Source organism: Cebus imitator, unplaced genomic scaffold, assembly GCF_001604975.1.
Source record: "Cebus imitator isolate Cc_AM_T3 unplaced genomic scaffold, Cebus_imitator-1.0 Scaffold23, whole genome shotgun sequence".
Classification (NCBI taxonomy): domain Eukaryota; kingdom Metazoa; phylum Chordata; class Mammalia; order Primates; family Cebidae; genus Cebus; species Cebus imitator.
Window position 1 is genome coordinate 8,260,625 of NW_016107338.1, and position 18,554 is coordinate 8,279,178.

General features: G+C 46.3%; 1 protein-coding gene and 1 long non-coding RNA gene across 4 annotated transcripts in view; one reads left to right on the forward strand and one right to left on the reverse strand.

The window, feature by feature from the left end:
• Positions 1-1,483, reverse strand: part of LOC119470131 — a 22,073-nt gene extending 20,590 nt beyond the window's left edge. The window contains exon 1 of the long non-coding RNA XR_005199007.1: positions 934-1,483. This is a non-coding gene — a long non-coding RNA (uncharacterized LOC119470131). The remainder of the gene's footprint in view (positions 1-933) is intronic.
• The window catches only part of SPRED2 (sprouty related EVH1 domain containing 2), a 136,098-nt gene extending 125,199 nt beyond the window's left edge, over positions 1-10,899 (forward strand). For all 3 annotated transcript variants that reach the window (XM_037736167.1, XM_017522127.2, XM_017522128.2), the window contains 2 exons: positions 4,840-4,989; positions 7,585-10,899. In XM_037736167.1, coding sequence (XP_037592095.1) covers positions 4,840-4,989; positions 7,585-8,253 — 819 coding nt within the window. In that variant the 3' untranslated portion in view covers positions 8,254-10,899. The remainder of the gene's footprint in view (positions 1-4,839; positions 4,990-7,584) is intronic.
• Positions 10,900-18,554: the final 7,655 nt, after the last annotated feature.

Below are 18,554 nucleotides of genomic sequence, written 5' to 3' on the forward strand. Positions count from 1 at the left end.
TCTCTTGACCTCATGATCCACCCGCCTCGGCCTCCCAAAGTGCTGGGATTACAGGCTTGAGCCACCGCGCCCGGCCAAAATCATCTTATAATTAGCAGAGAATGAGTCCAACCTAGTCTTTGAGCTGAGACCCTGTTGTTTTTAGCATTATACTACTCCCCTGTATTTCTGTTGTTCAGTGCTTCATATTAGGTTGCACCATTCTTAATTGGACATCTTTTTTTTGAGACGGGGTTTTGATTTGTTGCCCAGACTGGTCTTGAACTCTTGGCTTCAAGCAATCCTCCTGCCTTGGCCTCCCGAAGTGCTGGGATTACAGGCATGAGCGACTGCACCCAGCTGGACATCTTTTTATTAACAGGCATTGGCATTGAGTCAGGGTCAAACCCAGAGGCAAGAGTGTTTTTAGAGGGTACATTTGCAGGTGGCCAGGGCTGTGCTCACTGCATCATAGTGCACGAGACCTCCCACTGTCAGCCGTGCCTAGATGGCAATGCCCAGCCTCACTGTCCATGGCAGGAGACATTAAACGCCACTCTGACCTGCTCTCTCAGGATGCTGCAGCCATGCCTCTTAGGAGCCTGAAGTCCCCAAGCACAGAGTAGTCACAGAGGACCTTTGCTTTTGTTCTTCAAAGCCCTAACAGTTCAGAGACCCCCACTGGAGAGCAAGGCAAGTGGAAATACAGTCAGGAGCATGTGATTGCCGACTCACTCATTTGAAGGTGACAGCTTTCGGATTGGTAGGTTGGTAGGTGTCAGTAGCTTGTGCACAGAAATAACAAAGAGATGTTTAAGAATCTTGTTTGCATATTAGGTATGTGCACACCTCGGGTGGGCTACAGAAAAGCAGCCCATGGAAACCAGGGCAGAGTTACAGGAGAGCCAGTTCAGAGGTACATGAGGGTAAAGGGAGATGTTTTTTCCCCCTTACCTTTTTTGGAGATGCCCTGGTAGTGCATTCCTTTTGTTTGTAGGTCATACTAGCTACTTTGTAAGATTTGTCTGAGAGTATCAATCTGAAATAGGCCTCGGCTTCCAATGGAGCCTCTCTTTGCATGCTCTCCTTCTTGGAGTTCACACGACCCTGAACAGCTGGGCCTGGCAGGCTGCATATAGGCTGGGCTAGGACATACCCTTAGCTCTGCCCTCAGGAGGCAGTAGACTGTGGTCGTGCTTCTCAAGGTCTTCTGGCCTTCTTGCTTCGCTATAGAAATTCCTCATTGGATAAGGCCTTTCTCAGCCTCGCATCCTCTGACAAATGTCTAGGGAGCTTTGTGCTGGACTGTGCAGAGAGGCTGCACAGGGACAGAGGGTTGGGAGGTGGGATGGGAATATCGGAAGGTAGCGTTTCTGATGGACTAATGAGTCCTAGGAAAAGCCGGATGTGCCTCATTTCTCAGAAGGACTTTCTTCACATTGTTAACTCAAACGTGGGTCACAGAAAATAGGCTGGGTTAGGGTGAACAGATGACTAACACAGTGGTGACCGTGATGTGTTAACTGGGTTTCTGAGAACTAAGTGCTGAGAGCTTATTACGATGTTCAGTACAAGGGTAACATCTAACCTAATAGATGACTGTAATGTGGCTGTTGGATAAGAATTTAACTCTTGAGATTTGAATCACACTGAAGGGCCCTGATTACTCATTTGAGAGGTATTTATTGAGGTCTTTAGTAACCTTTGTACTGTGAGACATCATCTCCTTATCTCCTGGGTTTTGTACAGCAGGGTGTACCTTGTGACTTGGAGAAGTTGTGTTTTGTGTTAATCTCAACAAAATACCTCTCAGCATAGGAGTTAGAAGTTGGCTTACCTGGGTATGAGAGGCAGCAGTGTGGGAGGCCTATTAGAAATCGCCCTGGGGTTTGTGGTCAGGGAGGCTGCATTTCAGCCCAGCTCTGCCAGTGACTCTGTGCCATCATGGCCTGGATTCTCTCAGAGTCCCTTAGTGCCAATGTGTGACATGGGTGTGGTATTTTACCTATGACCTGCTGGCTGTGTTGAGGAACCGTGTCCACATGTAGCTCAGGGCCTGGCACACCTTAAGCACTCACACATATGACACCAAGAAGAGTTGTTTGTGGGGAAGAGGAGGGAACCTTACTACTACACCCACCTGAGGAGTAAGGGGCAGAAGGAAGCCAGGAGTGTGGTGCCTGTAGGACTGCTGCCACGGGAAGGAATCCAAAGCGAAGGGAAAGTGCACCCAAGTGACAAACCCAGTGTAATCTGGCTTAAGTTACAAAAGAAAATTGGTATCATCATTGGGACATCGTAGAGTGGGTCAGGATTCAGGGTTGGCTGGATCCAGCAGCCCAAAGGAGTCTAAGGGTAGCTTCTCTTGCTCTCATCCTCAGGCAAGTCTTTCCCCACACCAGTGCCAGGGTTCCAGGCTTATAGGACCCTTAGATCTTGATTACAGAAATGGAGACAGCTGCTTTTCTGACCTCTCTGTCAAAAGTCTCTCTGTATTGCTTCAGAGAGCACCATGTGTTCCTATTGAAATCAGTCACCATGGCTTGGGGGATCAGAAGCAAGCATCAGCCATGCATGGCATAGACCAAAAACCAAGTAGAGAAAAATCCAGGAGGGTTGGGTCCCCAGAGGGATGCTGCATATATAGACCAAGGTTTAAAAACTTAACAGTGCCTGTGTTGCATAACGGAAATATGGGTTTCTTTTTCCTAAATTCTTGTAGTGCTGTTTTTCTGAGTATATTTTACTTTATAAATGGGAGGAGAATAAAAAGAACTTTTTTTATGAGTCTGTTTGTTTTGATCTTGTCCCTAAAATGATTTATGATAGCTAACAAAAACATGTAAAAGGAAAAGATAGATAAGTCCAAGTACAGTGGCTGATGCCAGGAATCCCAGCACATTGGGATGCCAAGGCAGGAGGATCACTTCAGCTCAGGGGTTCAAGACCAGCCTGGGCAACTTGGCAAGAACCCCATCTCTACGAAAAATACAAAAACTAGCCAGGGGTGGTGGTGCACACCTATTGTCCCAACTACTCAGGAGGCTTAAGCAGGAGGATCACTTGAGCTGTGTTCATGCCACAGCACTCCAGCTTGGGTGACAAAGCAAGATCCTGTCTCAACTACATAAATAAATTCAAAAAAAAAAAAGATAAGCAAATGAGATGAGGGAAATATACAAGTAAGAAATAGTAACCAAGGGAAAATTCCTGTAGATTTGCCAGAAAGAGAGTATCTAGAGATCAGGAAAAGCCTTTTCATCTGTTTAGTTGGGGAATGGTGGAGGGATATGTCACTCTAAGCAAGCAGAAGGAAGGGTAGGGATTCTGGGGCTCCTGGTTTTAAAGATGGTTGCCAGCTACATCTAACAAGGATGTTCCCTGGGTCCAACGGATTGTGGAGTATGACCACCACCTTGGGTCACCTTGTCTGCTCCATCATGTCTCAGGTGGGATCATGAAGTGCTTAGGCGGTGTATTAGTCTGTTTTCACGCTGCTGATAAAGACATACTGGAGTCTAGGCAATTTATAAAAGAAAGAGGTTTTATTGGACTTACAGTTCCGCATGGCTGGGTAGGCCTCATAATCATGGCGGAAGGCAAGGAGGAGCACGTCACATCTTAGCATGGATGGCAGCAGGCAACAAGAGAGCTTGTACAGAGGAACTCCTCTTTTTAAAACCATCAGATCTCATGAGACTTACTTGCTATCATGAAAACAGCATGGGAAAGACTTGCCCAGTGATTCAGTTACCTCCCAGCAGGTCCCTCCCACAAATACGTGACAAGATTTGGGTGGGGACACAGCCAAACCATATCAGGTGATATACTGGATGCCTGTGGGATTTGCTTGTACAGTTTGCACTGATAGCTAATCATCTTCCAAAGACATGGTTACAGAGACTCTATTCGTAATTTGTCATCTCTCCTGGGCAAAACGCTGTTAACTCACCCTTCACAGAGGTGGCTTTGTTTTTCTATGCAGTCATCCATCTCACTTCTAGTTTAAAGTGACCTTCAAGGCTTGCACCCAACCCCAGAGATACAAAATTTCTTCCTGGAAATCCAGTACTCAACATACCCCTGCAGTATCCTTGCCTCTGAGACCCTCCCAGGTGGGGATTCCCCCCATATAAACATGTAGGTTTTATTTTTGCCTATCTGCATCTTCTTTGCTTGCCATAATATCTCACAACCAGGGTCACAAATGGGGTAACCATTTCTTTCTTTTTTTTTTTTTTCTTTTTTGAGATCGAGTTTTGTTCTGTCACCCAGGCTGGAGTACAGCGGCTCAATCTCGGCTCTGCAGCCTCTGTTTCCTGGGTTCAAACAATTCTCCTGCCTCAGCCTCCCAAATAGCTGAGAGTACAGGTGCCTGCCACCACGCCTGGCTAATTTTTATATTTTCAGTAGAGACAGGTTTTCTCCATGTTGACCAGGCTGGTCTTAAACTCCTCCCAAAGTGCTGGGATTACAGGCATGAGCCACCACGCCTGGCCAGGGTAACCATTCTTGATCAAACTAGGGGGATCCTGGTGTATCTAGCCTTTTCCCCCAGCACCTGGTCACTAGTCCCACATTTAAGAAAAACTCAAAAAAAAAAAAAAAAGAAAGAAAAACTCACCTTTCCAGGGTCTGGTGACTTGGTTTCTCTGCCTGTTGAGCCAGCCACATTGTGTTTAGACAGTCTGGCCATTCAGGGGTCCTCCTGTTGTAGCCAAGACAAACTCAAGATTTTGGGAAGACCAGCAAGATGCCACAACGGGGGAACAGCTAGTTTTTGAACAGTGCATGTTAGGGTTTGGCACGCAGGGGTTTTGTTGTTTTTAAATTGACTCTTGGTTACCTCTCTCTACACAGACAGCTACAGACAGTTCTTCTAATTCCTCTCAGAAGAGAGAGCAACCTACGCGGACAATCTCCTCTCCCACATCCTGTGAGCACCGGAGGATTTATACCCTGGGCCACCTCCATGACCCATACCCCACGGACCACTATCACCTCGATCAGGTGAGCAGCACCCCTGTTCCTCTTAGGGCTTCAGGGTGGTGCCTCTGATTCTGGAACAGCCTCTTTCCCCTCCTATTCTGCCAAATTCCATGACTGCAGTCCTCTCCACTCCCCTGCTTTTACTCCCACTTCATATTGAAGGTGGCATTGGTGGTGGTACCTCAGCCTCACCCACTGTTTTCTATGTGCCAGACATTTTGCCAGACCCCTTATATGCTTTACATGGTTTAATCCTCAGAAACTGCCCCACAAGGCAAGTCATCAGCCTCCCCAGGTTATAGATGAGGAAGCTGAGGCTTAAAGACACAGAGTACCTGATGGAATGAGATTCAGATCCAAGCCTGTCCTCACCCAGGGGGCTACACTGCCTCCTGCATTCCTCTGTCCAAAGGGCCTCCCGGCTTTGTGTGGAAGCCCAGAGCCATAATTAGGACTAAGGAGTGCTGCACACTTGGCTTGCACCACCGGCCTCACAGGCGACAGGTCCAGTCTTGCGCAGGTGGATGGAGCTGGAGCTTGGAATTCAGTAATTCAACAAATATGTACCAAGTGGCTGCTTTGCAGAGCAGGTTCCCAGATCATGGAGCATGGACTGGTGCCTGTGGGGGTGCTGTGGCCACTAGGCTGCTTTGAAATGAAAAAAAAGAGGCGTGAGTGTTTTTGTTTCTTCTTCTTTTTTTTTAACATAAAGCTAGATTTATTTGACTCTTTTTTAAAAAATTATTTTATATTGTGCTTCCAAATATTTTGGCATTAAAATGTCCTATTTAAAAATCACATTATGGTAACAGTAAATGAAAATTAACTTTTTTACTTTCCTTACTATGCAAAATAATTGGTAAAGCCTGTGTCAGCTTCCGAGATTTGTTTTGAAATCCTTCTGAACTGTGATTTTCAAAAATGTAGGCAACTGTGATACCAAGAATTTCAAAATGTAGACAACTCTGATACCAAGAATTTGACAGGAATTAAGACAAAACATGTGGGACATGGCCCTGCCCTCTGGTGGGAAGTGATGGGTTATAATGTCTGTAACAATATGATAATGACAGTCATGGCAACAGGTATCAAAGTGCATCCTGTGAGCGAGGCTGTGAGCTGACACCCTGTGTAGATTATTTCTCTTCATTCTCACAACAGTCCTATGCAGTTTGACAGAAAGGAAACCTGAGTCTTAGGTACTAGCTAGGAAATGTCAGCATTTGACTGCAGTGGGTCACTCTAGAGCCATGTTCCTCAGCCCCTGAAAAACCTTCATGCCCAAAGGACTTTGAAAACAAGAAGTCTCTCCAGCCGGATGCAGTGGCTCATGCCCGTAATCCCAGCACTTTGGGAGGCCGAGGTGGGTGGATCACCTGAGGTTGGTAGTTCAAGACCAGCCTGACCAACATGGAGAAACCCCGTCTCTACTAAAAATACAAAATTAGCTAGATGTGGTGGCGCATGCCTGTAATCCCAGCTACTTGGGAGGCTGAAGCAGGGGAATCACTTGAACTTGGGAGACGGAGGTTGCGGTGAGCTGAGATCGTGCCATTGCACTCCAGCCTGGGCAATAAGAGTGAAACTCTGTCTCAAAAAAAAAAAAGGAGAGAAAAGAAAGCAAAAAGTCTCAATTCTCTGCCTCCACTGAGAGACCCTGAGTGAGCGTTATATACACGTATTTAATAAATATGTATTCAGTGTCTGCTGCTCTGGACAAGGCAGGGTTGCAGACCGTAGCAGGACTAACTGCAGAGAAAAGCGTCTTCCACCCTGAAGGAGAATGCAGTTTAGATCTGTAGGTTTATGGAAGGTGCGGCTCAGGGTCTGGCCTCTCACTGTTTGTGAGATCCTGGCAGGAGTCAAACTTCAGGCAGTCAGTTTCTGGAGCCTTCACTCTTTCTCCTGTCTGCATCTTATCTTCCCAATCAGATGACAAGGTGAGCCTTGTGTTCCCTAGTGTCCCCTGTCTTTTGAAGGAGAGACCCACAGGGAGAAACGCATCTCATATTGTGATCCTTTGTGGACATATATTATATACATGGATAATGAAGTTTCGTAAAACAGGACTTACCTCATAACATGTATTGCACTCCAGTGTCCTTACTCTATTTCAATTTTTTTTTAAAGCCAATCTTAGAAAAGAGAACATACTGTACAAAAGCAGACAAAACTAATGCAAGCTTTAGAAATCAACATAGCCCTCACACTGGGTCTGGGAGGTCCCTGAGGTAGGTGGAAGATATTCTGGGACACAGGTCCTATTCTGCCTCTTGATCTGAGTGTGTCAGGCTCCCGAGAATGCATCACACTGCACCCTTGCCATATGCACACCCCCCTGCCTATATGGCACTGCATCCCCTGAAAGGGGAAATACTGCTGGTCTCAACCCACAAAACTGATTTCCTGGCCCAATAACGGATTGAGACTCTATTTGAAATAAGCCTTTGACTGGACAACATGATATTCAGTAATTTCAGGAGGGGTCTTTTTTCATGGAATGCCCTAGTGGAGTTCTCAAGAAAGGCGCATTTTGGAGGGCTGGGGAGGGAGAAGGTGGGGTTTGTTTGTTTTTGGCCACTGCTGTAAAATAATGTCTCCTCTCTCATGGAACAGCCGATGCCAAGGCCCTACCGCCAGGTGAGCTTCCCGGACGACGAGGAGGAGATCGTGCGCATCAACCCCCGGGAGAAGATCTGGATGACGGGGTACGAGGATTACCGCCACGCGCCCGTCAGGGGCAAGTACCCAGACCCCTCGGAGGACGCAGACTCCTCCTACGTGCGCTTCGCCAAGGGCGAGGTCCCCAAACACGACTACAACTACCCCTATGTGGACTCCTCAGACTTTGGCCTCGGCGAGGACCCCAAAGGCCGTGGGGGCGGCGTGATCAAGACGCAGCCCTCCCGGGGCAAGTCGCGGCGGCGGAAGGAGGACGGGGAGCGTTCGCGGTGCGTATACTGCAGGGACATGTTCAACCACGAGGAGAACCGCAGGGGCCACTGCCAGGATGCGCCCGACTCCGTGAGAACTTGCATCCGCCGGGTGAGCTGCATGTGGTGCGCGGACAGCATGCTCTATCACTGTATGTCGGACCCCGAGGGAGACTATACAGACCCTTGCTCGTGCGATACTAGCGACGAGAAGTTTTGCCTCCGGTGGATGGCTCTTATTGCCTTGTCTTTCCTGGCCCCCTGTATGTGCTGTTACCTGCCCCTTCGGGCCTGCTACCACTGCGGAGTGATGTGCAGGTGCTGTGGCGGGAAGCACAAAGCGGCCGCGTGACTCAGTTTCCCTCCCTTCTCCCTCCATCCGCAGCCACAGGGGAACTCGTCTCTTACATACTCTCATCTTCTCCCCCGCTCCCTTCCACTCCAAGGAGCAAGAGAGCAAGAGGCCTCCCAGCTCCCGGGTACGTGGAGACATCATTCCAGCCGGGGACGCTGCCGGGTAGACTCTCCACTCCCCCCCGCCGCCCACACTGCAGCAGCCACACCCATACACACACGCTCGCACAGTGTTCTGAGGAAGGAACCTTCGCCACAGACTCCTGTACTATTAACAATCTGTAACCAAGCTAACTGTCTCATCCATGTGTTGATTTCCTGTTTCCTCCTCCCCCGCCTCTTCCAGTTCAAAGGAGTCTGCAGTTGGAACTGCTGATTTTCGGTGGGTTTTGTAGTTGATTTTTCCAAGAGCGTCAAAGACTCTCTTTCTCTTGGTTTACCTTGCCTGTCGCTAGCAAGCATCTGGTTCTGCGGAAATGGGATGTGAGGATGATGAAACCCGACAGAAGTATCTCAGCCTGCAGTCAGTTATTATGTATAGGAGGTGAGCTAGTTAACAAACTTGTACCACAAAACAATATCGCTTTAACTTTTCTAAAGCCAAATTTCCCATGTAAGCTGCAGTTTCTATCTTTAGCCCATCATCCTTTTCTGCCCCCCAAAAATCTGTTGAAATGATTCACTGATGCAAAACATTCACCCGTAATAGACTGAGAATTGAGCCTTAACTTCAGATTAACTTGTGAGAATCAGGAAAATTCCTTAAACTGCGTTGCATCCTCTTGGACCAGGGCTAGAAAGGGGATTTCAGGTTTCTCTGAGCCTCCCCAGTTACCCCTAAAGTAGAACATTTTTTAAATTGTGTTGCCACCACTTCTAAAAATTTAGCAATATTAGAATAGGACACTAATGAAGTAAGAAATTTTGCTTGTTATTTTGCAAACCAAATAGTTTCCTCAAACACAAACCAGTGTTCCCACGAACAAGTTCCTACTGAGAAACACTAAGGTTGTAGTGAGTAAAACCATAGGGAGCTTTCCCCCAACTCCTGGCTATTTTATATTAACGGGGAGAGGGGATTTTTAAATGTCATAAATTTGAAGAGTGGTGGGTTGCATTTCCTTCATGGGTTTATATTTTTGTTTTCATTTTGGACTCAATTTCACATCACCAAATTCCTCATTTATACTTGGGAAAAAACAAGGCCATATGTAAAAACCCTTCCAATGCCGAAGTGTCTTTCTCCTGCAACTCCAAACCCAGACTTGCCACTTTGGGTGCATAGGTGGTTAGGTCAGCCATCTGGTTCTGCCTGTCACCTCGCCACGGAGGAGGCTTCTAATTAGCTGGAAAAGAGTATTTTTCTAATATGTTGCAAGGATTAACCAAATCTTCTTATGGAAGAAAGAAGAAGAGTGAAGAGTGGTTACCTATACCTAGCATAGTACAATCAGAACCCCGTGGAGAGCACCGGGGATGGGCTTGTGGACGCTGGCTGTTCTTCCCACCACAACCTTTCTGTGATAACGGCAAGCAGAAGACATGGCCTGCTCCCCCCTCCTCCTTTTCCCCACTCCTTTATTGCACACAGGACACCAGTCTTCAAGGAAAGGGACTTTTTTCCAGTCTGCCAATCATATTGGGGAAGTGCTAGCTGTGCTCACCTTAACGGGGCTGTTTCCAGCTTGACCGCAAGCTCGTCGCGTTCCTTTAGTAGATTACCGGTGTAAATACCCAGTGTGCTTATGAGTCAGTTAGTAGACGTCTTCATTCGTTGGAGTAACTGGTTTAGGCTTTCCAGTTTGGAAAAGGAGCAGAGAGCTGTCCATCTGGATTGATGGAAGAGAAGAGAACCTCATCCATGCCTGGAGAACATCTAGAAAACCTTCAGCCAGCCTCCAGTGCTGTTGAGAGGCCACCTTCCCCCACCTGGAGGCATCTCCTCGGGGTCTTTCTCTAGTATCTCCTCTCTACAAAGCACAACACTAATGTTTGTTTCCTTAGACCTCAGTTCGAGTGCCCCTATTTATTTCAGTAAGAACACACATAGTCCAGCTGTTTTTCGTTTGTCACCTCTAGTTGTTAATCTGTTTCTCTCTTCTGAACCCCTTGTCCTTTTCCACCCTTTTAAGAGTTATGCTAGCAAATCTTACTCCACGTATACTTTTTGGTTTGTGAAGGCATCGGTTAAGGGCACAAAGACAGCCATGGGGACATTTATGTAAATGCGTCTCTCTTAATTGCCACACTGCAGCTGAACAGTGTGTAGTATTTTCCCAGTCAGCTTTGCCATACTGACGTCAATCATTTGAGAGAAATTATTCAGATTTTATTTTTGTATCTGTGGTAACAAAACATTAACCAAAAGATTTTCTGTCCAGAAGCTTCCCCGACCCCCCAAGCTATTTGCTCACATTAACAAATTAAAGTGCCTGAAGCATAATTCATTCTTTACCTGTATACTAAAAACCCTGTTGTATTGATTTTTTTATAATAAGCCTTTTTACCTCTGTGTAAAAAATATATATACAAGTGTATGATGTACATTTTAGTTCTTAACTTTTTTTTATGGTTTCTAATATGTATGACCAATGTAGCCATTGTTTTAAAATGTACGGTGTAAATATAAACACATCCTATCAGATCGCTGGCTTTGGGGTATTTTCTGGCTGGAGATGGGGTGATGCTAGAGTATTGGCAGATCTTGGAGTTCCCGCATACAGGATGGGACAGGGCTTCCTGTGCCAAAGGACATGTAGACACCGGTCTGTTTTTCCAAGGCCCTTTCCTCCTATGATTATGTCGTATTCCCAAGGGGATACTAGCTTCTTGGGCTCAGATGCCTCAGTGAAAGGAAGGCTGCAGGTCGCCGCCCAGGAACACCCCCTCTTCCTAGGCCTGGCTTGCCCCACGAGCGCTCCTCAGAGGGAACAGCTGTACTTCCTCTAAGTTGTTTTCCACTGATCCCTGCTAAACCTCAGGGATATGTGTGCTTGTGTGTGTGTGTAGTTTGGAGGACAATTTCTCGAAGAAAACACTGCAAGATGGTTGGTCTCCTCAGAGCAGCTCTCTTTGGCCCCCTTTCCTTTCCAAATGGACTCTTTGGATGCTCCAAAGCTACAGTGACAATCCCCAGGAGGAAATAAAGTATGAGGTCTTTTGAGGATCACAGAGAAAAGTTTCTCTAGAGAAAGGAGCAGGGCCCTTAAAAGGAGATATATAGGAGGGGCCCTGCATCTTAGTTTTAGGTTTTCAGTTTTAACTTTTCCTAAAGGGGGAGATTTTCCCAAACCACTGGCAAAGTGAGAAGCATGGAGAGAGGCTGGAAGTTAGGAAGTGAGGAGGACCTGGAGGAGTGGGGAAGAGTCGTATGATCTCACTTGTCCTCATGTTTCCTGCAAGACAGGGCCCTCCTATCAACCCTGCTTCACAGTTGAGCAATTGGAGCTTAGAAAGAGTGAGTAACAGGTAACCTGTGGTCCCAGAAGAAAAGGACTGAGCCAGGCTGAGCTGGGCTAGCCAACTGCAGAACCCAGGTCCTTACCAGGCTTCACTGATGGCCTCTGTTCCCTCCCTCCCTGCTCGTGGCCTTGACAAGTGGGTGCCAGTCAAGAGCCTTATCCTGTCCATCTGGTTCTCTGGGGCACCCTCAGGCTGCCTCAGGTATAGCTTGTCTTTCGTGTCCTATGTGCTAGGCCAGGAACTGGGCATTCTGCAAATGTCATGTTTAACTTCCTACAGAATGCAGGATTCTTTTCCACTTTACAACTGAGGAAGCATGTGAGGAGAAATAGCAGTAACCCTCAGTATCCATGGGGGATTGGCTCCAGGAACCCCTACAGATAGAAAATCCACAGATGCTCATCCCTGATATATTTGCATATACACATCCTCCCTCTTGTATCGGTTTTTTTTTTTTTTTTTTTTTTTTTTACACGGTAATCACTTTGTTGCCCAGGCTGAGTAGTGGTGCTCCCACTTCCTGTATACTTTAAATCATACTTGTAATACCTAATACAATGTGAATGCTGTGTGAATAGTTGTTATACTGTATTGTTTAGGGAATAATGACAAGAACAAAAAGTCTGTACGTGTTCCACCATCCTTTTTTTTTTGGAGACAGGGTCTCATTCTGTCACCCAGGCTGGAATGCAGTGGCATGATCATGGCTCACTGTAACCTTGACCTCCTGGACTCAAGTGATTCTCCCACCTCAGCCCCCCCCACCCACCACCAAGTAGCTAGGACTACAGGTGCACATCACCATGCCCAGCTAATTGTTTTTTTAAATTTTTGGAAGAATTGGAGGTTTTACTATGTTGCCCAGGCTGGCCTTGACCTCCTGGGCTCAAGAGATCCTCCCACCTCAACCTCCCAGAGTGCTGGGATTACAGTCATGAACCACCATGCCTGGCCCTTTTGTTTTGTTTTGTTTTTTTCTTTTCTTGTTTTTTGTTTTGTTTTAGGCAGAATCTCTCTGTGTTGTTGCCCAGGCTGGAGTGCGGTGGCGCGATCTTGGCTCACTGCCACCTCTGCCTCCCAGGTTCAAGTGATTCTCCTGCCTCAGCCTCTCAAGCAGCTGGAACGACAGGCTCATGCCACCACACCAGACTGATTTTTTGTATTTTTAGTAAAGATGGGGTTTCACCATGTTAGCCAGGATGGTCTCAGCCTCCTGACTTCATGATCTGCCCACCTCAGCCTACCAAAGTGCTGGGATTACAGGCATGAGCCACCAAGCCAAGCTTTGTTTTTTTCTTAATCTCCATTAAAACACTCTTTTTTTAAAAATGAATATTTTCTTTTCTGTTTTTCTTTTTATTTTTTGGAGACTGAGTTTTGCTCTTGTTGCCCAGGCTGGAGTGCAGTGGCACGATCCTGGCTCACTGCAACCTCTACCTCCCAGGTTCGAGTGATTCTCCTGCCTCAGCCTCCCAAGTAGCTGGGATTACAGGCACCCACAGCCATGCCTGGCTAATTCTGTATGTTTAGTAGAGATGGGGTTTCACTATGTTGGTCAGGCTCATCTCGAACTCCTGACCTCAGGTTATCCACCCACCTTGGCCTCACAAAGTGTTGGGATTACAGGCGTGAGCCACTGTGCCTGGCCTAAGTGAATATATTTTTGATGTGAGATGCAGAATACATGGATACAGAGGACTGACTGCACCTAACTCCATCAAGGTTGCTGGACAGTCTTTCTGCCATCACTGGTCATTAGCTCTTGGGCAAGTGACTTCACCTTCCTGAGTTTTCTCAGATTTAACAAGGGATAATACCTACCCTCAGCGGGCATGAAGGTTAGGTGATATGCTGGAGTTCTAATGCTAGGTCCTTTCTCAGTCCCTTCTGTATTCTAAGGCCCTGAGGAAACATCAGGAACTGGAGAGAACAACCTCTTTCAAGGCACAGGAGGCCGAAGCACATTGTCAATATTTTGTGAGTATTTAGATCCACATCCTGTGTATTGAGATTTCTATTTCTTAACTTCTATTTGATCTGAATTTGGTTTCGGGTTCTTGCTGACCCAGGTATGTTAACAGCTCCAGGGATGCCTGCAAAAGTCCACTAGGCTAGCTGGGTTTCTGGGAGCCAGTGCATATACCTAGGAAAAAGTCAGTGGCCTCTGTGGGAGCAGTTTTGCCGAGAGGACAGGGTCCTGTTCAGCACACTTGCCCTGGGTCAGAGCACTGTCTCCAGAGTACTGCCTGAACCTCCCACCTCGCTTCTATGGCCTTTGGGGTCCTCCTGCAAGTCACTCCTCTGCTCTTCCTCCCTACTGCTGCCCCGATGCTGGTCCACCACCCCCTCCCCCAGTAAGGGACACTCCCCAGAAAAGCAGGACACTCACTTGCCAGGGGAAAAAGTATTGTTAGAGGAGTTCTATTTTACAGGACTCGCAGGCTGGGTTTTGTTTGTTATGTATCACAACACTGGAGCAGGCCATCACAGGGCCATCTGTGTGAATGCTGGGGGCGGCAGGGTGTGGGGAGGGCACTTGTGAAAGTGCCCGCCAATGCAGGCGTCCTCACTGCAAGCTGGTTGGTCTTTCTCATTCGTGGGGTGAGATGGTTAGAAAAACCACTCTTCCTTTGTTTAGAACTGAACTAGGTGCATGGAATGAAGGGAGATGACCCTGGTCACATCTTGTAGGACCAGATACCAGTTGTGATTGTGCAAATCAGGGCTTGACCCATCTCCTCAACTGGAGTAGCCACTGGTGCTATTGGTGCTGTGGTGGCAAGCTGAGCCCCTAAAGGGCAGTGTTGGGGTGGGGGAAAGCATGTATATTTATAAAGGAGGAAAAAGACAGTTATTATGTGATAATTATACCTGGTAACCTTTCTCCCTCATCATGTCTCTTTTTTTTTTTTTTTGAGAAGGGGTTCTGATTATAGAAGTATCATATGTAATTATTAAAATGTTATACAGGCCAGGTGCAGTAGCTCATGTTTGTAATCCCAACATTTTGGGAGGTCAAGGTGGGCAGATCACTTGAGGTCAGGAGTTCAAGACCAGCCTGGCCAACATGGTGAAAACCCATCTCTCCTAAAAATTCAAAAATTAGCCAGGCATGGTGGGGCACGCCTGTAATTGCAGCTACTCAGGAGACTGAGGCACAAGAAGTGCTTGAACCCGGGAGGTGAGGGCTGCAGTGAGCTGATATCGAGCCACTGCACTCCAGCCTGGGCGACAGAGCAAGACTCTGTCTCAAAATAAATAAATAAATAAAATGTCATACGATATAAAAATACCAGTCTCCTTGTTATTTTGCCAGGGCTGCCACAACAAAATACCACAAACTGGGTGACTTAAACAATAGAAATTTGTGGTCCCACAGTCTGGAGGCTGGAGGTGGAAAGTACGGTGTCGCAGGGCTGTGAGGCCAGGTTGTGCTCCAGGTCTCCCTCCTTGGGTTGCATATGGCCATCTTCAGGCCTGTTCTCATCGTCTTCCCTCTGTGCATGTCTCTGTGTCCAATGTCCCCTTCTTACAAGGACAGCAGCCATATTGGATTAGGGCCCACTCTAATGACCTGATTTTAACTTGATCATCTCTATAAAGATGTTATCTCCAAATAGTTACATTATGAGGTCCTGGAAGTTAGGATTCCAACATATGAATTTTGTTGGGGGGGTAGAGAGGGACACAATTCTACTCCTGACATTCCTCTGTCACTCAAAAGGTAACCACTCTGTGTCCTTCTGGACTTTTTTCTATGGATTTATAAACAGATTTATGTGTGTGTGTATATTTGGTTTGTTTGTTTGAGACAGAGGCTCACTCTGTCCCCCAGGCTGGGGTGCAGTGGCACGATCTCTGCTCACTGCAACCCCCACCTCCTGGATTCAACAATTCTCCTGCCTCAGCCTCCCGAGTAGCTGGGATTACAGGTGAGTGCCACTACACCCAGCTAATTTTTATACTTTTAGTAGAGACGGGGTTTCACCAAGTTAGCCAGGCTGGTCTCAACTCCTGACTTCGTGATCCACCTACCTTGTCCTCCCAAAGTGCTGGGATTACAGGTTGAGCCACTGCACCCAGGCGTGTATGTACATTTGTGTGTGTGTATACATGTATTTTTCCTTTGGAGAGGAACTAAAATAGGGTCATGTATTCTACCTATATTTATTGCTCTGAAATCTGTTTATTTTGTTTTAATTAAAAATACATCCTGAACATCTTTGCATGTGAGTACATACAGATTTACCTTATCCTTCCTAACAGTTTCACATGAAAAAATTTTCTCATCCAGTTAGATAAAGGTAAGATAGCAGTCCAACCATTTGGTTAAATGGATAGATGTCTCATCAGTTCCTTGAGTTCTTCAATGAATTCAGAGTAAATTATTTGAGTGTTCTCTCCTGTTAAGATTATAAGGCATTCCCGTTAATGTCCAAAGTCAGCAGTGAACTCAGCATCTTTAATCTTCTCAATGAATATGAGTTGACTGGAAGGGCAAGAGGATTTTGTACCCAGCAAGGGTACAAAAGTGATTTTTTATTTTCTGAGTTTTTAATAACCCAGAATGTCTTCTTGTTGCATACACACATAGCCAATGACTTGGCAGAGTACAGCATCCTTAGCCAACAACATTTCCCTCTGAAGGTCCTGTATAGATGACTTTTGTTTCTTGGCATTTACTGTTGTGAAAAAGACCTGTGTGAGTGTTGACCAATTTTTGTTCGTCAGTAATGGTTTCTTTCTTTGGTTTTTTTTTGTTTGTTTGTTTTTTGTTTTTGTTTTTTTTTTTTTTAAGACGGAGTTTTTCTCTTGCTTCCCAAGCTGGAGTACAATGGCGTTATCTCAGCTTACCACAACCTCCGCTTCCCGGGTTTAAGCAATTCTCCTGCCTCAGCCTCCTGAGTAGCCGGGATTACAGGCTTGTGCCACCACACCCGGCTAATTTTTGTATTTTTTTAGTAGAGACGGGATTCCTCCATGTTGGTCAGGCTGAACTCCCAACCTCAGGTGATCCACCCGCCTCAGCCTCCCAAAGTGCTGGGATTACAGGCATGAGCCACCGCACCAGGCCTTCAGTAATGGTTGTTAAAACCTGGTTCTTGGCCGGGCGCAGTGGCTCACGCTTGTAATCCCAGCACTTTGGGAGGCCGAGGCGGGTGGATCATGAGGTCAAGAGATCGAGACCATCCTGGTCAACATGGTGAAACCCCGTCTCTACTAAAAATACAAAAATTAGCTGGGCATGGTGGCGCACGCCTGTAGTCCCAGCTACTCGGGAGGCTGAGGCAGGAGAATTGCCTGAACCCAGGAGGCGGAGGTTGCGGTGAGCCGAGATCGCGCCATTGCACTCCAGCCTGGGTAACAAGAGCAAAACTCCATCTCAAAAAAAAAAAGTTCTTGGCCGGGCGCAGTGGCTCACGCTTGTAATCCCAGCACTTTGGGAGGCCGAGGCGGGTGGATCACGAGGTCAAGAGATCGAGACCATCCTGGTCAACATGGTGAAACCCCGTCTCTACTAAAAATACAAAAATTCAGCTGGGCATGGTGGCGCGTGCCTGTAGTCCCAGCTACTCGGGAGGCTGAGGCAGGAGAATTGCTTGAACCCAGGAGGCGGAGGTTGCGGTGAGCCGAGATCGCGCCATTGCACTCCAGCCTGGGTAACAAGAGCAAAACTCCATCTCAAAAAAAAAAAAAAAAACCTGGTTCTTGTCATTAAAGACTTTTACTTGTATATGGCATTAATTTTTTCTGAACCTCAGTGAGCTCTTTCACATATAGTATCAGATTTTTAACTGAGATTTTTTTTCTAGTATATCTTTGATGATTTCTTCTTTTTAATTTTTTTAAAAATTATTTTTGTAGATATGGGGTTTCACTATGTTGCCCAGGCTGGTCTCAAATTCCTGGGTTCAAGTGATCCTCTTACCTTGGCCTCTGCCTTACAGACATGAGCCACCATGCCCGGCCTTCAGTGCTTGCTTCTGCTCCTTACAGTTCAAGTCTTCCTTTGGGTTATGTAATTCATAGATTGACTCTCCAGTCTTCCATATCTGTCGCATTTACTCATCATTTGCATTTTGCCCTTTTATTTTACTCCTAACTTTGTCCACTTTAAAAATGACTTTTTTCTTTCTTCCTTTTTTTTTTTTTTTTTGCCATAGTACTCTTTTTCAAAGAGTGATCTGCAGAGTCCCCTGGGAATCCCTGAGTTTAAAATTAATAAGACAGTCTTTGATTTTTCCACTGTGTTGACATTTACACTGATGGTGCAGAAAAAATGAAGGCTAAAACTTAGCACTAGTCAAAGCGGGGCTACCAAATTATGCTAGTCTAATCATTGCATGCTCTTAGAAAAAAATGCCAGTTCCACTTATGAATGTACTTAACTGCTGGCTGGGTGCGGTGGCTCATGCCTGTAATCCCAGCACTTTGGGCCAAGCTGGGCAGATCACATGAGTTTGAAACCAGCCTGACCAACATGGAGAACCCCATCTCTACTGAAAATACAAAATTAGCCAGGCATGATGGTGCATGCTTGTAATCCCAGCTACTTGGGAAGCTGAGGCAGGAGAATCGCTTGAACCCAGGAGGCAGAAGTTGCCATGAGCCGAGATCATGCCATTGCACTCCAGCCTGGGCAACAAGAGCAAAGCTCCATCCCAATAAATAAATAATAGGAAAAAAAAAAAATGTACTTGATGAAGCAATAAATATGATTACTTCTAATGTATATTGACCCTTGAGTTCCCATCATTTTAATATTCTGTGTGACAAAATGGAATATATATGTAAAGCACTTCTGTTGCACAGTTAAGTATGTTGTCTTGAAGTAAA